The 21,049-nt window shown below is 36.7% G+C and overlaps 2 protein-coding genes across 3 annotated transcripts in view; both read left to right on the top strand.

Moving 5' to 3' along the window:
• The window catches only part of LOC134529008 (serine/threonine-protein kinase SIK3-like), a 129,872-nt gene that overhangs the window by 19,338 nt on the left and 89,485 nt on the right, over window positions 1–21,049 (top strand). For both annotated transcript variants that reach the window (XM_063362676.1, XM_063362675.1), the window contains exons 4-5: window positions 11,285–11,446; window positions 14,218–14,342. In XM_063362676.1, coding sequence (XP_063218746.1) covers window positions 11,285–11,446; window positions 14,218–14,342 — 287 coding nt within the window. The remainder of the gene's footprint in view (window positions 1–11,284; window positions 11,447–14,217; window positions 14,343–21,049) is intronic.
• On the top strand, window positions 14,357–21,047 carry LOC134529009 (uncharacterized). The gene is made up of 2 exons (XM_063362677.1): window positions 14,357–18,095; window positions 18,409–21,047. Exons 1-2 carry the CDS (start codon window positions 17,933–17,935, stop codon window positions 20,535–20,537), a joined length of 2,292 nt encoding a protein of 763 aa, XP_063218747.1. The 5' UTR covers window positions 14,357–17,932; the 3' UTR covers window positions 20,538–21,047.

Genomic DNA, 21,049 nt, shown 5'->3' with positions numbered 1-21,049 from the left:
CTAGAAAATAAATTTGTGTCGTATATGTTGCAATATGTGTGTATTACCCTCTTCAGGGTTAGCAAAATTATACAATTAAAGTTAAACAAGCAAATATCTTGAACCGCCTTACAATTACACACTACGACGGACATTCTCAAAACTACATAAAAGCACATTATCATTGTCTTTTCTCCATTGCGAGTTTTACACTGGAAGTTACGTTACTGGCTGGCATCTCAAAACTAAAGCAAACAAATGGATGGTGAGACTCGATTCTGAAGATGGCTTGCTACTCTGCGGAACAGTGCAGCTGAACCCTGGTGGCCCAGTGAGCCCGGGTATTCATTCAGTGAGCGGAGGGTCTTTGATAGTGGATTCAAACCGTGCAGCTCTGGTACTTGCTGATGGTCAGTAGGTGAGTGATGGACTCAAACCCGTCAAACACCGTCCACCATCGTCCGCTTAGTTTCCTTGCTGTGCCGACCAGCATCCCGATGCCCTCCTCTGCATCACTGCGCCGTCGTACGTCTCTCCACTTCGGCCTGCGTGGGGGTCATGGTTGAAACAACAGAGAGTATTGCATCTTGGGTATGTTGCGTTGCATCATACTTGTTTCAGCAGCACGTTCACCGACGTTGGGAAAAGATATAATGGGTGTACGCCCCATTACACCACCAACTGATACCCAAATGTAGCACTGGTGTGATTAATACCATTTGAACTGTGTGTTCATGCTTAAAGGTTACAGTAAATACCATCACGTAGCTTCTTTCTGTGGTAATCTCCACGACCTTTGCAGTTTTCAGTGTCTTATATAGCAAAATGTGTGTTCATATTCATTCCGCAGAATTGAATTCAGGGTCCTCCTGAAGGTATGTTGCACCAGCTTGCCTAGTGATCTGTAAAAACTTAATGAACTGAGATATGTACCTTTGTGAGTACTAATAAGTTCTGCTATAATATAATGCAATTTTCTTGAAAATAACATTTTAATAATAAATGCAATTATTATGTTTCCTCGAAGGATAGTTAAATCATCCCAAAATACAAACAGATTTGCTTTGCAGCTCATGAACATTGTGGGGAGTAAAATTAGAAACAGTTTGTTTTAAAAGAAATAATAAACATCAAAGAAATCAGCATTTTATTTAATGTATTTTGAGTAGAATAATTTTTTGCTGTAAATATTTTTAATGCCTGTATGTGGCTAGATCAGTATTAAAACAGATTCTGGTGCTATTTCCTACTTACAATAATTGGCTTCTTAAAAAGGTAAAAAAATTGTTGCTTGGCAGCTTTAAATAATGTGCAAGCAGCACTATCAACAAACCAAAAATGTGGTTAAGTCTAAAAACAAACATGGACTGTACATTTGTAGTTATACTGAGTTGTGAAACTGAAAGAGAAGAGTTGTCAAGTCCCATAAAATCTTATACTTTCCATCACATTCTTAAACTAAATTTGTTTCATTTTGGTAGTGACTATGTACACAAAAACTGTTGGAGTTACAGAATAGCAATAACATGTGGGAAAACAGTTTGTGTTTTCAAATCCATAAATAATCTAAGTGGTAAAATTACCAAACCTTATAGTACTAGGTACCAATTTTTTTAGTAAATTTAATGCTAAATCATGGATATTTTAAAATAGCATGTTATTTTTTCAACTTGGTTAGTTCACTAAACTTATTGTGTGTATAGTTCTTATTTGTTTACAATTTTATGACTAATTCTCTAGATATAACACTATAGACATCTTATCAATCCCGATGTTGTTGATTATTACCTCCCTCGGACAAAAACAAAACAATTGCAAATAATACAAATCAAAAAAATGTAAACAAACCATCAGACATATTAAAAAACCTAACTGCCCGACCCGGCTTCGCACGGCTATACTTATGGAAAAAAATTAATCCACATCTCCCATTTACAATAATGGTAAATAAAAAAAAATCAGCGAAAATTTATTACAATGCTGTATAATGTACCGGAGAGAAAATGAATAGCACCGATGGTTTCTCGACTCGTGCACGCAACGTACAACTGATGTACCCGTACTTCGCTACGGCAGTCTACAGGCAGATCACTCTTCCGCCGCTCATTATACATGCCCCTCCTTGTGGGTACGCCACTGCCGCGCGATGCCCGTTGCCATGGAGACGCAGAAGGCATGAACAATGCAAAATCCTGTTCTCATGCAGACAAAGTACCCACTGTTGCCTGGTTTTAACCACCCATGGGATCTAATTTTCGGATAATGTCATCCTGCGTAACATAAGGAACATTACTGTGAAGTTTCAAGTCTGTAAAAGGGCAATTTTTGATATTTAAAGTACCCGCAAAATTTCAACGGTGATGAGGACTGCACTAACAATGAAATAGTCGTTGCCATAGAGACGAATGAAGCATTAACAAAGCAACAGCCGTTGCCATGGTAATTTCCTACCAAAAACTGGAAATTTTGATATATTACGCCCCCGAAACTCCCCTTGGGATCGGATTTCCGCAGAATCCGTTCTTATTGAGCGTCTACATCACAAATTAAGTAACTATGCTAAATTTCAAGTCAATCGGGTGTATAGTTTTAGAGATCTCGTGATGAGTGAGTCAGTGAGTGGTATTTCGCTTAATAAACTTCTAGCGCCTGCGGCATTGTCAACACACACTTCGTACGTGTACTGCATGTTGTATCTAATCCCCTCCAACGCATTTGATTCTAAATTTGACTTTTGGTAAGGATCCCTAATGTTATTGATAATATAATATAGCCTATAGCCTTCCTCGATAAATGTACTATCCAACACTGAAAGAATTTTTCAAATCGGACTAGTGGTTCCTGAGACAGGGTGTCTACTAGGTCACGTAAAAGTCACAAATGTTGTAAAAGGTCACGAAAGTCCCGAAAAAGTCACAATTTTTAAGTATATTTTGGTAAAAGTCACGAAAAAATTAATTACAAGGCTAATGTGTATTTCTTGTGCACTGATCTTGTATATACCATATTTTTTGTGCTTTTGGCAGCTTGCAATTTCAGAAAAATCATCGCTTAAGATGTTCCCACACAATACATTTTCCCGTGTTTAACTAGGCCAGTCCCGCCATTTTCGCCATAAGACGTTTACTTTAAATTCCCGTTCAAAATGTTGCTTACAGCTTCTATTCTCCTACGTGCAACGTCATAATTTTCACATAGAATGCTGTGAAAACGTAATTTATTCAATTCTCGTACCTTACACGCTTAAAAAAAGGATGGTATTCGTTCCGTGGCGGTCACTGCATAGTCAGTTTCATTTTTACTCTACAGATCGCACAACGATCGCACATAATCGATTGCAGCTGTCAAGGCGTCAATGCGCGCGACCCGCGTCCATATCGATAAGTTGTTGACCAAATAGCGAGCGCGAGCGTTCATAATCGAACTATTAGCGTTGAGTTTGATTGTTTACTGCTTGCTTGTGTGTACGAAATGTAAATTTATGTTTGGCTAGGATAAAAGAAAGCCAAAAATTTGTGCACAAAATGTGTGATGTATTTTCGTGTTTTCGTTTTGTTAATGACTATGTTTACAAATTACAAAACAACAAAATCCCTAAATTACCGCCCTATTTTATTTTCCAACTGAAATCATTGTCGAAGAGGTTAAAGTGCTACGGAATGGAATTGTAATATTTTCTATGATATCATGTGCTGAAAATGTTTGCCAACAAATGTTAACGTGTTTTAGCGCTTAAAGTGCGACGAAAAATTGGCATGCGGGAAAGCAGATATAATTAATTTTATTCAATTAAGTTTCAAACTAACCTTCATTTATAGACTTAACTTATGTCTTTTTTTCCAGCACTTAGGCCTGTATATTTTTATAAAGAAAAGTAAACGTTCAATTTTTCATTTTATTTTTGATGTAAGGTATAGGCTACACTTAATTTTATAACATTTAAAAAATATACCATTTTGACAAGTTTCATGGTCACACTTCAGTGGAAATTGTCATGAAAAAGTCACTAATTTTTATTTTTGTAACTCAGTAGACACCCTGTGAGATTAGCGCGTTCAAACAAACAAACTCTTCAGCTTTATAATATTTAGTATAGATTAAATCTAAATCTTGATATAAAATCTAACTAATTATAAAAATATATTTAGAAAGTTGGGAGGGCAGCTACCTGGTTGTCTGGTTGTTAGAAGCTGTCAATGCAGTGAGATGCCTTGTTGTACCACCTTCTGCCTAACAGAACAATGGCATATAAAGGTGAGGAATGCCCTGGAGGTAAAAAAGCAAAGGAAAGGTGGTTTGTTATTTTGTTTCAGTGCCACTAGAACAAAAAAAATTGGGGCCATTAATCTTTGGAAAACACAATCCCGTTGCTTCAAGGGAGTTTCCTGTCTTCCTGCAGATTATGCTTGTAACACCCAGGCATGGATGATGAGAAAACTCTTCTCCAACAGACTGGTGAAAATTGATAAGGAAATGTGAAAGAGAAAAAAAAAATTCTTCTGTTAAATGACAACTGCACAGCCCACAGTGTTGATGTTAGACTGGAAAACATCAAAATTAGGTTTTTGCCACCAAACTGCACTCAGTTGCAGCCACTTGATTAAGGCATTGTTCAGAATGCCAAGGTAAATGTTCTAAAATGCCTTTTTGACAGGTTGCTCATCAACATTAGGTTGAAAATGCCCACCAACATCAATGTTTGTCAGGTTGTTGAGATGACCACGGGTGGCTGGGGAAAGTCTGGCATTGTAAACTAATGCTGATGAGCTGACTGCAACATCAAGCCATGATGCGAACCACACTGCAGCACAGACATTTACCCAGATGTATGGCAAGAAGCAATCAGCCGCCATCCAGTTTCATTCACGGACTAAACTTCTGTTATTAATGAAATAGAAACGCCATCAGTGTTGACTCACAGTGACATCATTACTGAAATCATTCAATCACATTATCAAAAACTGAATCAGTTTATGATTCTGACTGTGATGAGCCACCTGTGCCAGCAACAGAAGCTATTCAGAGTTTAGAAAAACTGAACAAATTCATCTCTAAATCTGTAAAGGTTCCAGAAGAGATCAGGAAATCTTTGTATGCCATAGAACATTTGGTCAAAATCTGTTGAGATTTGATGAGCTCTATTGAGATATAAATGGATGACAGAACATTTTTTTTTTCATTCAAACTCAAAAACAAACTGAAATAACAGATTTTTTTGCTTTTCAAAAAATAAATTAACTTCAACCATGCAGAAAACCAATATTTAAACTGTCAGATTTTCACCAAATGTTATTGTTCTATCTTATAATAACACTCTTATTTTATTTATTTTATGAGTTTACTCTTTTTCAGTACTAATTACTTTCAGTATTAAGTACAAATTACTTGAGGTTCCTGTAAGTACTTAGGAATGACATTCTACTTAATAGAAACAAATCAACCTGGCTTCAGTAAACAGTGTAGTATATTACATGGCTGGCTATTTTATGGTTTTCCATCTGTTGAGTTCCTCCAGTTTTACATGTTAGTTCACATATCACTGTGCCTGTAGTTTTAAAATTGTGTTGTGTGTGCAGTCATTTATGGTGTGTGAAAACTGGAGGAAGGAAACAGATCCTGCGGCAGGCGTTGTTGTGTGTTCACATCCGATGTGGAGGGTGAGGTAGTAAACAATAGTAATCAAAAGTGGTATAATAAGGGGAAAAAAGTTACAGTAAACAAGAGGGATCAAAAGTGGTCAGATGAAAAAAAATGGCATTGACCCCTTCTTCCCCGATACAGTCAACATTTAACAGAACTGCCAGAATCAAAGAATTGAGGAATTGATTTTGATATCACTAAAATGAAAATATTTTAAAAATTATTGGTCTGAAATACAGTATTTGTATTTATTTTATTATATTCCAAAATATTGTGATTATCGAACCAGAGCTGTGACTTTATTGAGCTACATGAATGATTGGTGTTTGTAGACAAATTACGCGAAGGGGGAGGGGAAACTTTAAACACCACTGGACGTTGCTAATGCAAAGTGGCCTGCTGTGATGCTTGTGTTCCTCTTGTCGGTTGGTGCATCCAGGCAGTCATATTGAGCTTTCTCGTAGACTGTGTTTCTCCCGCCATCTCGTATGCATGCTACATCTGTTTGTACTGTGATTTGCATCCGTGACCCCAGTGTCATTGTCTGCTCACCTCGCCTGTCATGTCTTGCAGCTATTTCATCCGTTGCTACGCAACCTGATTTGCATGAATTTCACTAGCTAATGTTATGCAATTGTCGTAGGTTTGCGCATATCTTTCTGTTAGATTTCTTGTGCATCCCAATTTTTCAAACGTATTTTGGGATTCAAAGAGATTTTTAATGAGAGTAGTTTTCGAATGGCGTATGTGATGTGGATGTTGCTAGGCAAGTGATAGAAGTGTTAAGAAAGGAGTTGAAGTACTGTTTTATGTACTATTATTTATTTTATTTTAATGTGTGATTGAGACATTATAAAGTTACTGAGGTGAATTGGGCAAGTGGCATTTGACTGGAGTGATTTGGAGAACCATGGATGGCCGACTGTGGTCAAACCCAGATTCTCCCAATTGTGAATCCATTTTTTAGCAACGAACCACCTCACAATTTCGTAGTTTATTACTGAAAGGATTCATGATCTGAAAGATTTTGATGTGCTTTGTTTGAACCACTTGTTTATCTACTGGGTGCATATAATTAAATTCTTGTGAGTCATGCTAGGGGTTGGCCTGATGTTCAAGAACTTTTAAGTATGGTTGCTTGTCTGACAAATCTAGGTTAAAATGGCTTCCCTTTAACAAAATTTTTGTTTGAAAGCTTATTTATTTTTGCGCAGGAAAAATGAATTGAAATATTAAAAGTGGTCGGATAGGTTAGCTACATTAAAACACTTTAAAACCATTTGGATGGTTAGTTAGGTTAGTATAGCTACATTAAAATAAACAGAGAAATATTAATATTAATAAATAAACCCGAGGTTGGCCGAAGGTGAATTGTTCGGGTGTAATCGGGAATGGCAGAACTTTATGTGCATCTTAGGTTTCTCCGTTCGGGAACATCGCAAAAAAAAAAAATCATACTTGTAAACAAGCAACCGTTATCGCCGCATGAGTGCACAGGATGAAAATTAAAAAATTCGATATCTCCAAAAGTATTTGGAATTTCTTATCTCAGCCGGGTTTAATGAAAAGAGGAAGTTTAAGAGCACAGAATAAAGGTATTTTCGGATTTTTAAAAATGTTTTTAAAAAAAATCGCCAAAAAATGAAGATTAAAAAATTCGATATCTCCTAAAGTAATTGGAATTTTTTATCTCCGCAGGCGGTTCTGAAGAGAGGACGTAAGATATCATATAATGAAAGTTATTTAATATTTGTACGATTTTTTTTGGCGCTAATCCGTACAATACATATTTACCATATTTTATATTCAGCAGAATATTTTACATGCACAAGAAACAGTAGTGTTCACTAAATTTTAGCCCAGTTAAGTCATTACACTACAACTGTAGCAAAATCATTTTCTAAATTATACTAAATTATCATTTAATTTTAATATTGATCAAAATTAACTTTAAGTGGTAGAATACAAAATTGTACATGTTTAGAGCCTTATGGTTTAGCAAATAAAAAACTTTACAAGCAATTAAATTTTATGAAATTGAAATGTAATAAAAATTTACTCATTTACATAAATTAATTAATCTTTTAAGTACACATGTATTAAAATTAATTAATTACAAAAAGGAGGGAGCCCTGGGGCAACAAAATACATATAAAAGTAAAACAATCATATCTCTTAAACTTGACCCTGGTTTTAAGTGAGCTGGCAGGCTCAAAAGAAAGAAACAATTACATTTTGTTTTTAATTTTCTTTTCAAATGAATTTAACTAAATCCTGTGTCCTGAAAACTGGTGGTACTGTCACCGGAGGTTTCGGTAGATTAAAATCCAGAAGAAATCATTTTATGTAGAAACTTGTATGTCGACCAGAGAGGGGAGAAAACTTCTGACTGCATGAGCCCAATCACAGACTGCTAATTTGGCAGTGAAGTTCCATTCTAATTTGGTGTGCAAATCTTGAAGCTAATCTTGCAGGCTAATCTTGCACATTATTCTTGCGCCTAATCTTGCACCCCGCCTGTAGCCAAAGTCCCAAATTGCTTAGACTGGTTAACAGGCGGCTAAGTCTGGGCAAGACTATGCCCAGAGAAAGGCAAAAAAAGGGGGGGGGGGGATATGACGACCACTTACCCAAAACAGCGGGGTGAAGTCATGTAGGCTGGCTCCAGGAGCAGAGAAGGCCGCTCCCGGCGCGGAAGTCTGCGGAAGCCATGACGAGAAAAGAAGAAATAATTTAGATAAAAAAAAAACTATTACGGGCAACCAAATTTAAAAATTAGAAAATTAAGGCCTCTATGCCTAGACGTTGGCGACTACATGACGTAGTGTCGAGTCTTGGAAGAACTACAGAGTTGGACTCTCGCGAATCGCGACGCGTGGTCTGCACAGACCAGATGCTACCCACCGAATCCTTGAAAATGGCGTCGGAGCCCCTAATTAAAGAAAGTAACTGCCCCCATCTAAAGAGGGGGTGGTGATTGCCCGAAGGTGTCCGGAGATGCCCGAAGGGGCGAAGCAGACAGCAAAACGCTCGCCGCGCGCTCACGTGAGTCGCAGGCGAACTGAGATCGCAATCGCACTGCGACTGCTGCCAAGGTCGATTGTGACAAGCTGTCTCTTACGGGAGGGATGAGTAGTGCGCTCTGGTGGCCAAGATGAGAACCTGCCTGGAGGGTCACTGAAACGTCCACTAGAGTGCTCTGGGCGCACTCGCCACCGGCGGACAGAGCGAGGTTAGGGATTTTTCCCGCCGCTAGGCTTCGCTGAGGGCTCTGTTTGACTAGGGCGAATGTCCTTGGGGAGACCGTGTACCCTGAGCAAGTTCACGGGAGGTCGATGCTCCGGGTTGAAGTTCTCGTGAAGCCACAGGTGGGAGATGAGGGAAGGGGGGTCTAAACTTGCTAAGTCGCCTGGGAAAGGCGTCGTGTGGACCGTCCCGAGGCGTCGCCGAGGACTGTAACCTGGTCCTGGACGTGCTGGCGAGCAGCTCCTGTGCTTGGCTCCGAGAAATGAAAGTTGCTGGCGGCGGGCTTGGGGTAGCGTTCGCTAGCACGAAAAGTCATACTGTTAAAGGGAGAAAACGTGATGCAAACCGCTGCGGAGATGCTGCGATCACCAAATGTCAGCAAAGGTATCTAATTGGGCCTGCGAACAAGCGCAGGTGCACTGGGTTGCACAAGATTACGTCGGAGTGTACAGTAATGGAAACAAAATTAAATGAAATTAAAAATGCAACATTATTTTTGTGGTATCTTTCTATATTAATTAAAAATTAAATTTAAAATTCAAAATTTGTGCCCAAAAATTATGATAAACGGCACAGGATTTTAAAGAAAGTGAAATGTGAGTTAGGTTGCTCTCAGCAAGAGAAATATTTTGTGTTATGATTCACATGTTTGTTGGGTTGGAAAGCACCTACAGGTACTTATAGGCAGGATGGTGGAGACTAGCTTTTTTTTTTAATTTACATTTAAGGTGCTGTTGACAGAAAAACATTGGAGACAGTGGTGCTCAACAACATAATCAGTGATATTGGGGACGGAATCTGCCATTTGCATCAAGTGATTTTGGGAAACTGGAAAACCAAAATTCAGGATGGCCAAACTGGGATTGAAGGCCAGGTCCTATGGACTACCAGTCCAAGCCTTACTACTGTATGGCTTTGTCCCATATGACAAGAGTGTTTGTAGACTGCTGTTTAGATTAATAACTAAATATCACCTTGTTGAGTTGTGCATTAGTGCACATAAACTATAAACTTTTGTCCCTACAAATTTCAGTGCATGCAATAGTTAGAAAAACGAAATACACCTCGGAGACTTCCTTTTGCTAAAGAAATTTATCAACACTGGACTTACCTGTTAATGAGCGACCAAGGACACTTTCATTTGCGCTGTTAGGTAAACAAATCTGAAAGATTTTTGTGTTATGTAAGCACACTCGGGAGAGGCTTGAGAAGATTCAGAATCATCAAAAATCACTGTGCGATGTGTAATCTCAGCTAAACTGATTGTCTCACCTTACTTCTTCAGAGGATTGTTAAATAGCCACTGTGAGGTCAAATTTAATTTGCTCACATTTCTGAATTTTTCTCTTCCAGAACTGCATTGCAGGGGAGTTAATTTTGACTGAATTCAGCAGAATGAGCAAATAAATTGCACATCTTGTGTATGAGTTAGTCCTTAACAAGCTCATATTGTGATGTTTATCAGCTGATACTTTCTCTTGACTTTGCTTCTCCTGACATTTTGACATGTCACAACAGCAAGTCTCACAGGCTTACATAACCAGACGTGCAATCTAAAATGGACTGAAAGTAAACAGTCAGCATTACATTTCAGGAATCACAATGGACACACACTCATTTGTGATTATCATTATCTTGATTTATTGCTTCAAGTGCTATGTAATTGGTGTTCTAACGTGAAGAAAACCAATTTTTTTTGTTTAATTGATAAAAATTTAATCACCTTTTTTTTTCCACACAATTAGTAATTGATTTCACCTTGGATACATTATCAATATCTAACAAATATCACATGGTGCAGTGATGCTATGTTACATTAGACAACTTGTATTATAGCTGTAGATATGGCTCTGTTTATTTTAGATATAGAACAACTATACACGTTTTAATGATTAGAATATATATTAATAAGAACCATGTTTCTTTTATTTGTTTTCATAACTGAAAGATAATATAATTAATAAAGATGAATATGCAAAAGAAGTTTGGTCTTGACTGTTCATTCCATTAAAAGGGTCCTCAATTGCAGTGACTGATGAGGCTCTCTTTTTTTTATATACCTTTGTATATATTTAGTGCATGTGTGTGTATACACACACACACACATGCACACACACAAATTGAGCATTAATACGAGTTGGTTGCATCTAACATTCTATTATTTACTAAAGAGGAGGTAGATAGACAAAATTATTAAATCTTCGAAGATATTGTACTGCAAGAATGACTAAATCTTAAATCATTACTTTTTAATGATATTAATGATCATACATAGTCCTTTAAATACAGTTAAATAATTTATCATGTTTAACTTTTGAAATTAACACTGTTAATGATTATTCTTTGTAAGGAATAAATTTGAATTTGTTATAAAAATTCTTATACTTGTATTGTTATAATTTATCTGCTAATGTTGTAGATTTCCTGGTTGAAAATGGCCCAATGTCGGAGAAAGCAGCACGCAGACTTTTCCACCAAATACTTACTGCAGTCCACTTCTGCCACACCCATAACATTGTACATAGAGATTTAAAGGCTGAAAATCTTCTTCTAGATTCAAACATGAACATCAAACTGGCAGGTATGTATAATTGTTGGTTGCTCTGTTCTTTTGTTTTTAACACTGAGCTAATACTGCAACTCTCAATGACAGATTAAAAAGACTTTTTATTATGACATTGCAATAGATGGTTATTATTATTTTTTTTTTATCTGAAGCAAGGCAGCACAGAATAAGACACCCAGGTTCAAACCCTGGTCTCATTCCAGGTCATGGCCTATTCCTTCCCATTGTTGTTTCTGTCTCTAATGACCTTGATGACCTTGCAGACCTTGCTGTCTCTGAAGTAAGTGAAGATTTGTAAATTCTTTTAAGGGTATTCAATTTTTGTGCTGTAGATTAACATCTTTTGCTTTCATACTTATGTTTCAATCATGTTTAACATTGAATATTATATTAAAACTAAATGTTTGAATACTCACACTGAGCAAATCAGTGTATTATCACCTTAACGCCAACCAGAGGCTATGCACCTCTATGAGCCCGATGAGACCCGCCAGCATTCACCCCTTTGCCCGCCTGCAACATTGCAGCATCCCGTCAATTCTAACTTTTGTAGTCAGTGCCATGTTCCTGTCCATTATCACCCAAGTGTGTGTGTTTCTTTTTCAGCTTATAAATTAATAAGTGCGGCACTGTGCATATGAATTTCGGAATGCATCCTGTTCCGAAATATATTTCATAAACTCGTGAAACTGAAATAATTTAACAACTAAACAAGTAAATGCAAAAAGAGAACGTTTTATAATTTTTAAAATATTTATTGAAGGGTTTCTTTTGTTTGTCTTCAGCACGTACTTGAAATTGGCCTAACAGTCATTTTAGTTCAGTGATCAGATTTCAACTTTGTCTGAACTGATGCATTATCATCTACAGCTTGTAATAATATTTTTATACTTTTTTTTGTTCTTTGGGACCTACCTCAGGCAGTAGACTGTTTAAATTGAGTATTTATTTTCCGTTTACGATTTTAGGAACGATGACGATGAACGCTGAACATAGTCCAGGCTACAAGGTGACCTAGACCACAAAGTATTCCAATTCTGTGCCGTTGTGCCTTTTCAAACTGTTTCAGATATTCCATAACATAACTGTTATAAAGTGTAGGTATAAGAGCTGCGTCAATAAATCTAATCTTGCCCAATATATTTGTGTATTTCTTTCAACGACCACGTGTTCGACGCCGCTGAAAGTAAGACGTGTGGAACGCCTTAAGAATCCACTTAATCAACATGGTTCATTAACCGTAAGTAGCGTGTCCGACATATATAGCGGACCAGGTCCTGTGGTTGGATGATATGGGGAACTTGGAATCTTGCACCCACACTGGTCACGTCACAGCTTTGTTACATAATGTGTCTACCGGGTGGCGCCCAAGGTAACTGACCGACAACACCTCTAAACTCTTTGGGACATGTACCTACAGGCATAAATAAAAAAAATTGTTGCTTACATTATTTATATTGCTGCTTACATGGTTCTTTTGCTTGAGCAACTTAACATAGATACCCTCACTTCGCTTAGTCTGCATTGTATATATTTCATGCTCACTGGCATTTTTAAAATGTGTTTGACGTCAGTATTGTTTCAATTCCTTTCTTTCGCTCAGGGTATTTACTGCTTGTGGGGCAATGTGCTGTTTTTAATATGTTAATTATTTTAACTATGAATTTGGCAATTCTTTAACCCTAATCTTCATTTAGAGTTATACAATTCCAGGGAACTTGTGCACCACAATAGTGTTTCGACTAAAAAATAATTTAAAAAATATGCAGATTATTTCAAGAATCTTAAAAAAATTTAAATACATTTATTATAAAATAATTTAAAGTTTTTGCTCTGTCTTTCTGCTTTCTGCCTTCTTAGAGTTTTTTGAATTTTTATATTTTAGTGAGATATCAAAAAAAGTTTTTTAAGATATAAAACTCCTTGTTTATATAATTTGTGTAAATAAGAGTTTTATTCCCTAATTTTTTTTATGAATTAAGTAGTTATGAAATATTTCTTAACATTTTCACTTGATGGCCAGAGTATACACATGCATCACAATACACAATGTTTTAAGTAACCTTAGTTTTCTCTTGCTACTAATTTTTCTTCCTAGAATAGTTTCATCAGAAAAAGTTTGTTTATTAAGTAGTTAAATATTTTTCAATGAAAAGAAAGCACTTTCAGTGTGCCCTATAAAATAACAAAAGTACTTGTACAAAGTTATCACATACAAATTTCATTTCAGCTTAGTACACAAAAATTTATTTTGAAATAATTTTCTTTAAGTTGTTTGTACATAAATTGTATGATATTAGTAACACCAACAGTAATTAATTTTTTTTGTACATTTCATAATGAGTAAATTTTAATTAAATATATATTATAACACATTAAAAAAAATGTTTTACATTAGAGGAGTTACTGAAAAAGTATTTATATACTGAAATCTATGGCCTTAGGTTCAACCATCGGATGAAATCTCTTGCACTTTGGTCGTGTTTAATAATATAGTGCTACATATTTCTGTCTGTGTTACTATAATTCATAACTGAAAAAAAAATTATGTTGAAGTAATAAGTTTATATTATCCACAGTAGTAACTTATTTTTCATATTCATTTTAATTTTTTTTGTCTGTAATCAATTCAGAGTATCGGATGGACCATAAAACACATTGTGACTGATAGTATTTTTTATTATAATTGTCTTTTAAATAGAGGTGAAATGTTTCAGCTGTAAGGAGATAGAGTTGTGTAAGTAAATAAATCAGAACTTCAATTATTTTACTAATGACTGTTTTAGATTTTGGGTTCAGTAACCATTTTCAACCGGGAAAGAAACTGTCCACATGGTGTGGAAGTCCCCCGTATGCAGCTCCAGAACTGTTTGAAGGAAAGGAATATGATGGACCAAAGACTGATATATGGGTAGGTACAAGAGGTGTGTTGGAGTCAAATATGTATATTTAATTTTCCTTGGTCATTTGTAAGTCTTTAATTTGGCCATGGCTGTGTTATTGTATGTTTTAGTATATCGCCATATAGACTATGGTGACAGTCTACTGGTACAAATAAATAGTAATTTATCCTTATCTAATTTCATACCTGTCCCACCTTTTGGCAATATGATACCCTTAACCGCTTGCCTACACACCTATTGGAAACTCCCCAGAAATCTAGACTTAACTATGATATGCTAGTGGATATACATGTGCAGAAAGTGGCAGATAGCCTACAGTGCAACACAAAACAACAAATATCTCCAATCAAAAGAGGAATGACAATAAAAACAAAAGCAACTATATTGGAGCCACTATATAATTTATTTTAAGCTTCAGAGCAAGGAGAATATAATAATCCAGCAAAATCACAATCCTAATAGTCCTTAAAGCTCTAAGCTTTTTCAAGAAATTTAAAATATAAATAACGGCAGGGATAATAGCCCACTCCAAACCTAACCCAAATCTTAAAAAATGGCATTGTCTTGTTAATGAACACAGACTTAGTTACTCTTAGGTAATAGAGTCAGGAGTCTATAGAGTTCTATATAGATGCTAAATACACTTTAGTCAAAACTCATTTGATGGAAGTAATGAGCGAAGGCACCATACAAACAGAAGTAAAATGTCGGTAAAGCAAATTTTCTGAAACTAAAACTATTCATTAGTTCATTACACATGAAAGTTGAGCCTGCAAATTGAGTCAAATCCCAGAATTGTAATTTAAAGCATGTAGTTATCAAAATTGTATCATGAAAAGTACAAAGTTAACAAACGTGGGAGGGATGCTCCAATGAACCAAAGCCTTATTGGGATCAAGGCACAAAAACTAAATTTGATATAAAAAATTAAAATTTAAATATTGATGATGTTTGCCAGGTGATATTCACTTCTAACCTTGCATTGAGGCTTCTTCACGACACTTCTTGCAAACATTAACAGTTAGTGAAACGCCTCCTACTTTTAGTCTTCCATGAGACAACCAATGAGTAAGCTCCACACGTCCATGATCTGGTTAGAGATGTGACCCATGCATAGAATCAGACAAAACAAGGTTGATGGTAAGCCAGTTATGCTTATGTAAAGACCAGGCAGGCAGGTTAGTATGCATGCTATGCCAGCTCACACTCATTGCATGGAAAAAGTGTCAAGGGGAAGGGGAAGTAGTGAAGGAATTAAGGGAGCAAAGTAAAAACAGACAAATTTGCAGCAATCATTCTGATCTCCGGCTCAACCAGTTCTTAAACTGTCTCTACAATCACAATTATAATGATTAGTATAAATCCCTACTCTCAGTGTTCAGCAATGATTGGCTTCTGAAGGAGTAATTCAAGTCCAACTAGCCAAAGAGTATAAAAAGTATAAAAAGTTTTTTTACCATCCAGCTGACGATAATGAAGTATCGAAGACAAGAATTAAAGATTAAATTCTTAGCAGGAACAGCACTGGTCAGAGGGTGCTTGCAAGCATTCAAACAGCATCACTGACTTGTCGAATTCAGACAAGATGGGAGCTTTGATCCGTGTCTGCTGATGTGACCGAAATAACTAAAGAACCAAAAGTACTCTGATGTTTCCAGCAGTCAGAAACCGACCCTATGGGGGGGAGACGTCTCATCATCAATGTACAGCCAGCCAATATACTCATCATTCATTCATCTCATCATCATAACAGCCAGCTCATCTTTCAGCCATTTCATCATCGTACAGCCATCTCATCATCGTACAGCATTATCATTGTACAGCATTATCAGCATCAGCCAGCCAAATCATCGTACAGCCATTTCATCATCGTACAGCCATCTGGGTCACCAGCAGGAGATGGTTAGGGGGTGGATTCTCTGTCCGTGGTCCAATGAGTGGGTTGTTGTTTTCTAAAATTTCTTTCTATAATAACTGGCCTACAAGTAGACAATTGGAAAGTACTTTTGCAGTTTAGAGAGTCCTTAGAATTTTTCAGTACATTTTGTGTCATAGATTTCTTGGAACATCAGCACAATGCCCCTCTTTTTTCTCAGGGAGATCAGACAGTCAGTAGTACAGGGAGGTCACGTGGGAGGGGTTCCAAAGAAGGATATAGAATCACAAAAATTAATCATCAATTATGTACACACACACAGGACAAATGTTTCTGAAAGTACGATGTTATCCTCGCAAAGTTTTAAGATCACCAATCCCTCATTTAACACGTCTTCAAATTGCACGAATTCATTCAGCGGGATATCAGTCTTGAATAGCCACAGGCAAAAAGAAAGTCGGGCATGACGCCACAAAGTTTGCCTCAACTTGGTAAACAACAGATGTACGAGGGGGGAAGAGATGCGCACATAAGACTGACTACACTATTAGCTGTTGTACAAACATCAGCTATGGCAAGTTCAGTTGCAGCTATTGGTTGTTAAGGACCAAATGATTTTACGTCCGCGCGTATGCCGCCGGGCCGTACCGTTGTTGCCCGGCCTCAGATCGGGCCGTGATGAACTTCAGTCTAGCCAGTGGCTGGGAACTCAGGAGCGTAATGCATCATGTTCAAGTATTGGAGACAAAACTAGAAGTATTATGGCGTGCAGAATGTCATGAAGGCTACAGTTATGTCGGTCGCACTTTAGTTTTAAGCATGTTAACTGTGCGCACAATTGTACGTATCGTAAATAAGAACTCTATCAAACGTTTATATACGTCTGATGCTGTTGGTTGTACTAGCGGGAATATATTTGACATTAGATACTGGAACAGAAATGAATAGATATTTCACATGGAAACGATTGTTAAATGGATGGTGTAATGAAAAAAAATCACGGGCTTACAGGATTGGTGTGAACCAAGCGGTGGTACGCAAATAAGCACATTAATTTTGAAGTACGTAACCACCTATCTTCCGTTACACGGTGTCATATTTGTCTTACAAAGTATTCGATGGTAGGCTTATAAAGATTTATTGTTGAGTGTTATTGTATGCATATATTACGTAAAGAATATTTTCCTACACATTAAGTAAATTAGCCTGGCTATTTATGGAGACAAATGCTTCAGAATACGTGATTTTGAATAACACAAACATTTTAGGAATGCATTAGTCGTGCTAAGTGAGAGAGTACTCAGGGTTCGTACGGTCCTTAGAAGTCCTTAAAAAGTCCTTATTTTTGAATACTGTTTTTAAGGGCCCTTAAAAGTGCTTACTTTTTTACGTTTGTCGTGTTGACTTTAGAAGTTACTTTTTCCTTTGTTACGCATTGGATGTTACGTAACGGTAGTACGACTATGTTTTTATGGTACAAATATTGGGCCGAATAGCTTAGTAAATGTCGTACGATGTACCAGAATACTTTTGTTAGTGCACAAAATATACCGGAATTATCGGTTTACCGGCTTATAGTGCTCATAACTACTGAACAGAGCGCGCTGTAGTAGCTGTGTTAGTGTTTTGGCGCGTAAATGCAGAAGTTTCGTTGTTTTGACTTGGTGTGATTGTTTTTTCTTGTGAGAAAGGTTATCTGCTAGTGAATTTATCTTGACCGTGATGCCGGGGAAGTGTGTCTTTAACATACTTTGGCTCGAAAAAGAGCAGTACAAAAAGTGGCTTTCCCGTGACCCAGACAAGCACAAGGCAAGATGCCGATTGTGCTGTAAAGTTTTCGATATAGGGAATATGGGCGAATCGGCTTTGAAAGCACACATGGCAGGTGAGACGCGTGTATTTTTATAGGTTTTTCATGAAAATTTTTTGGTTGTCTTACATTTTTGTATGTCTACATAAGTTTAATTGTTTCATGTATACATAATTAAAAACGAAAATATGAATTTGTGAATGGTATTGGAAGTTGTTGGATTTGTGTGCGGTGGGATTATTTTCACCCAATGCATAACGAAGTACATTAATAAGGTTAACATTTTATTTGAAAACAATGTAGTTGGTATTGAATGTTTTTTGTTGTATTAATATGTCTGTTATAAATGTAAAATAACTTATGTATTTTCGAAATTTTTTTTTATTAGGGTCGAAGCACTCTTCATTAGTTGAAGAGAAAACCAAGACCGTTGCGATAAAAGAGTTTTTCAGTCCCATGAACTTACCTAATCAAACTTCTTCAACCTCAAATGCTGCAGGTGTATGCAAGCCAGCTACAGAAGCAAGTGGTAGTTTGAATTTGTTTACCACTGGGAAAGACGTTCTGGATGCAGAAATTTTGTGGACTTTAAAGTGTATTTGTAATAACTATTCGTACAAGTCTTGTGAGGATTCATCTCAACTTTTTGCTAGAATGTTTCCAGACAGTTTAGTCGCACGACAGTTCTCTTGCGGTGAAAAGAAAGTGGCATATTTGTGTCATTTTGGTTTGGCTCCCCATTTCCAGACACTTTTATTCAAATCTTTTCAGGACACTAGTCACTATGTCTTGCTGTTTGACGAAACACTGAATAAAAGCACCCAGCAAAAACAAATGGACATCCATATTAGATTCTGGCATACTGACAATTCAGTGAGAACACGTTATGTTACTTCAGCTTTCATTGGTCATGCCACAGCTGATGATTTACTGAAGGCGTTTTACAAATGTACAGAGAAGCTTGATTTATCAAAATTGATTCAGGTATCAATGGATGGACCATCAGTTAATTGGAAGTTTTTCAAACTGTTGCAGGAAAACATGAGAAAAGAGTTTAATTTTGAGTGCATTGATGTTGGTTCTTGTGGGCTTCACACTTTGAATAATTCATTCAAAAAGGGCGAATCTGCAACAGAGTGGGGTATTTCATCTGTTCTGACATCTCTTTACTCTTTGTTCAAAGATGCCCCAGCACGAAGGGATGACTTTGAAAAATTATCCACAACACATAAAATGCCAGTCAAATTTTGCAGCTGCCGCTGGTTGGAAAATGTTCCATCAGCTGAACGGGCATTAGAAGTTTGGAATGATGTAACAGAGTATGTGGGAAAAGTTGAAAAAGGTGTACTTTCAAAAGTGACATGCAAGTCCTTCGGTGTTGTCGCTGGAGCAACACAAGATAACCTGATGACTGTGAAGCTCAATTTTTTGCTCTCCGTGGCAAAAGTTCTAAAGCCATTTTTGGAAAAATACCAGAGTGACAAACCATTGTTACCCTTCTTCGCACAGGATGTTCTTCAACTTGTAAAAAAGTGTGTTCAACTGTACAAAGTCTTGAAACCTGCTCATTTTGATCGTATTTCTAGTGTTGAAAAATTGAGCAAGTTTGATTTTTCAAGCAAAAGTTTCCATGCTTCAGCAAGTGATGTTAGTGTAGGGTTTGTTGGAGATAAACTTCTGAAAGAGAAACTCTTTAAACAACAGGTAACTGAAAAGCAAGTAGTGGTTCTAAAGTATGAGTGCCAAAAGTTTGTTTTGACTATATTGGAGAGTTTGATGGCTAAGTGTCCTGTAAATTATTCACTTGTGAGGAATGCAGCCTGTATTGATCCATCGCAAATGGCAAGAGATTCTGCTAGCTGTAGTCGTAAAATGAAGTGTGTTCTTACATATTTTGTACAAAAGAAAGCGATTGCAGCAGAGGATTGTGATGATATTTTAATACAGTTCAATGACTTCCTAGAGAATGTTGTTGGACCATCATCATCAGAGTTCCTGAACTATGATAGGAATGAAGGTCTTGACAGCTTGCTTAGTGGCTATTTTTTAAGAACAGCATATGGAAAGGTATGGAATGTCATTAAAATGTTGCTAATTCTCTCACATGGACAAGCATCAGTGGAAAGAGGTTTTTCCATCAACAAAGCCTTAGAAGTTGAAAATCTGAAGGAATCGTCTTATGTAGCCCGCCGCACTGTACATGACTACATCACTTACTGTGGTACCATACATGACATACCTATTACCAAAGAATTGAGGGCGTCTGCATCATCTGCCCGAATGAAATATATGCAGCATTTGGAGGAGGAACGTGCCAAGAAAATTGCTGCCAGTGCACAGGAGAAGAGAAAGGAAATGTTTGATGAAATTGAAGTTTTGAAAAAGAGGAGGGTTCTTTTGGAGAAGGAAATTGACACATCTGAAACATCAGTTAATAATCTTTCACAAAAAGCAGAAACTTCCAGAAATATGAACTGTTTATCAAGTGCAATGCTGTTAGGAAAGAAATCTCTGTAAAGAAGCAGGAGCTGAGTGATCTCAAAACTAAAATTAGTGACTTGCAAAATCTGACTAAATAGACATGGTTTCAAACTAATTTCATATAAAGTACTTGACTATTGATTCACACTAGTGCCGTCTTATCATGGAGCTATGAACACTTTAGTGAAAACTGTTAAATGTGTAAATGTTGTATTATAATTTTTTTACTATCAAGTCGATCAACACATAAGAAAGTTTGTGTTCGCAAAATATTTTTAAATTGGTAAGTTCAAGGCGTTTGTTTAGGCCTATTTTAAACTGCATGACTATGTATAATTAGTACTTACACCACTTGATTTCTTTGTTATATTAATACATTTTTTGCCAACGTGCAGAATATTCTTGTTTTAAAACTTGTAGATCAATGCTAAAAGGTCCTTAAAAAAACTATAATCAAGTCCTTAAAAGTCCTTATTTTTTAATGACCTAAGAGAGTACGAACCATGGACTACTGAGTGGTGTACTGTATTAAGTACTTTGTGGTTGCT

This window comes from Bacillus rossius, chromosome 2 (assembly GCF_032445375.1).
Source record: "Bacillus rossius redtenbacheri isolate Brsri chromosome 2, Brsri_v3, whole genome shotgun sequence".
NCBI classification, from domain to species: Eukaryota; Metazoa; Arthropoda; class Insecta; order Phasmatodea; family Bacillidae; genus Bacillus; species Bacillus rossius.
This window is presented reverse-complemented; position numbering and strand designations above follow the sequence as displayed.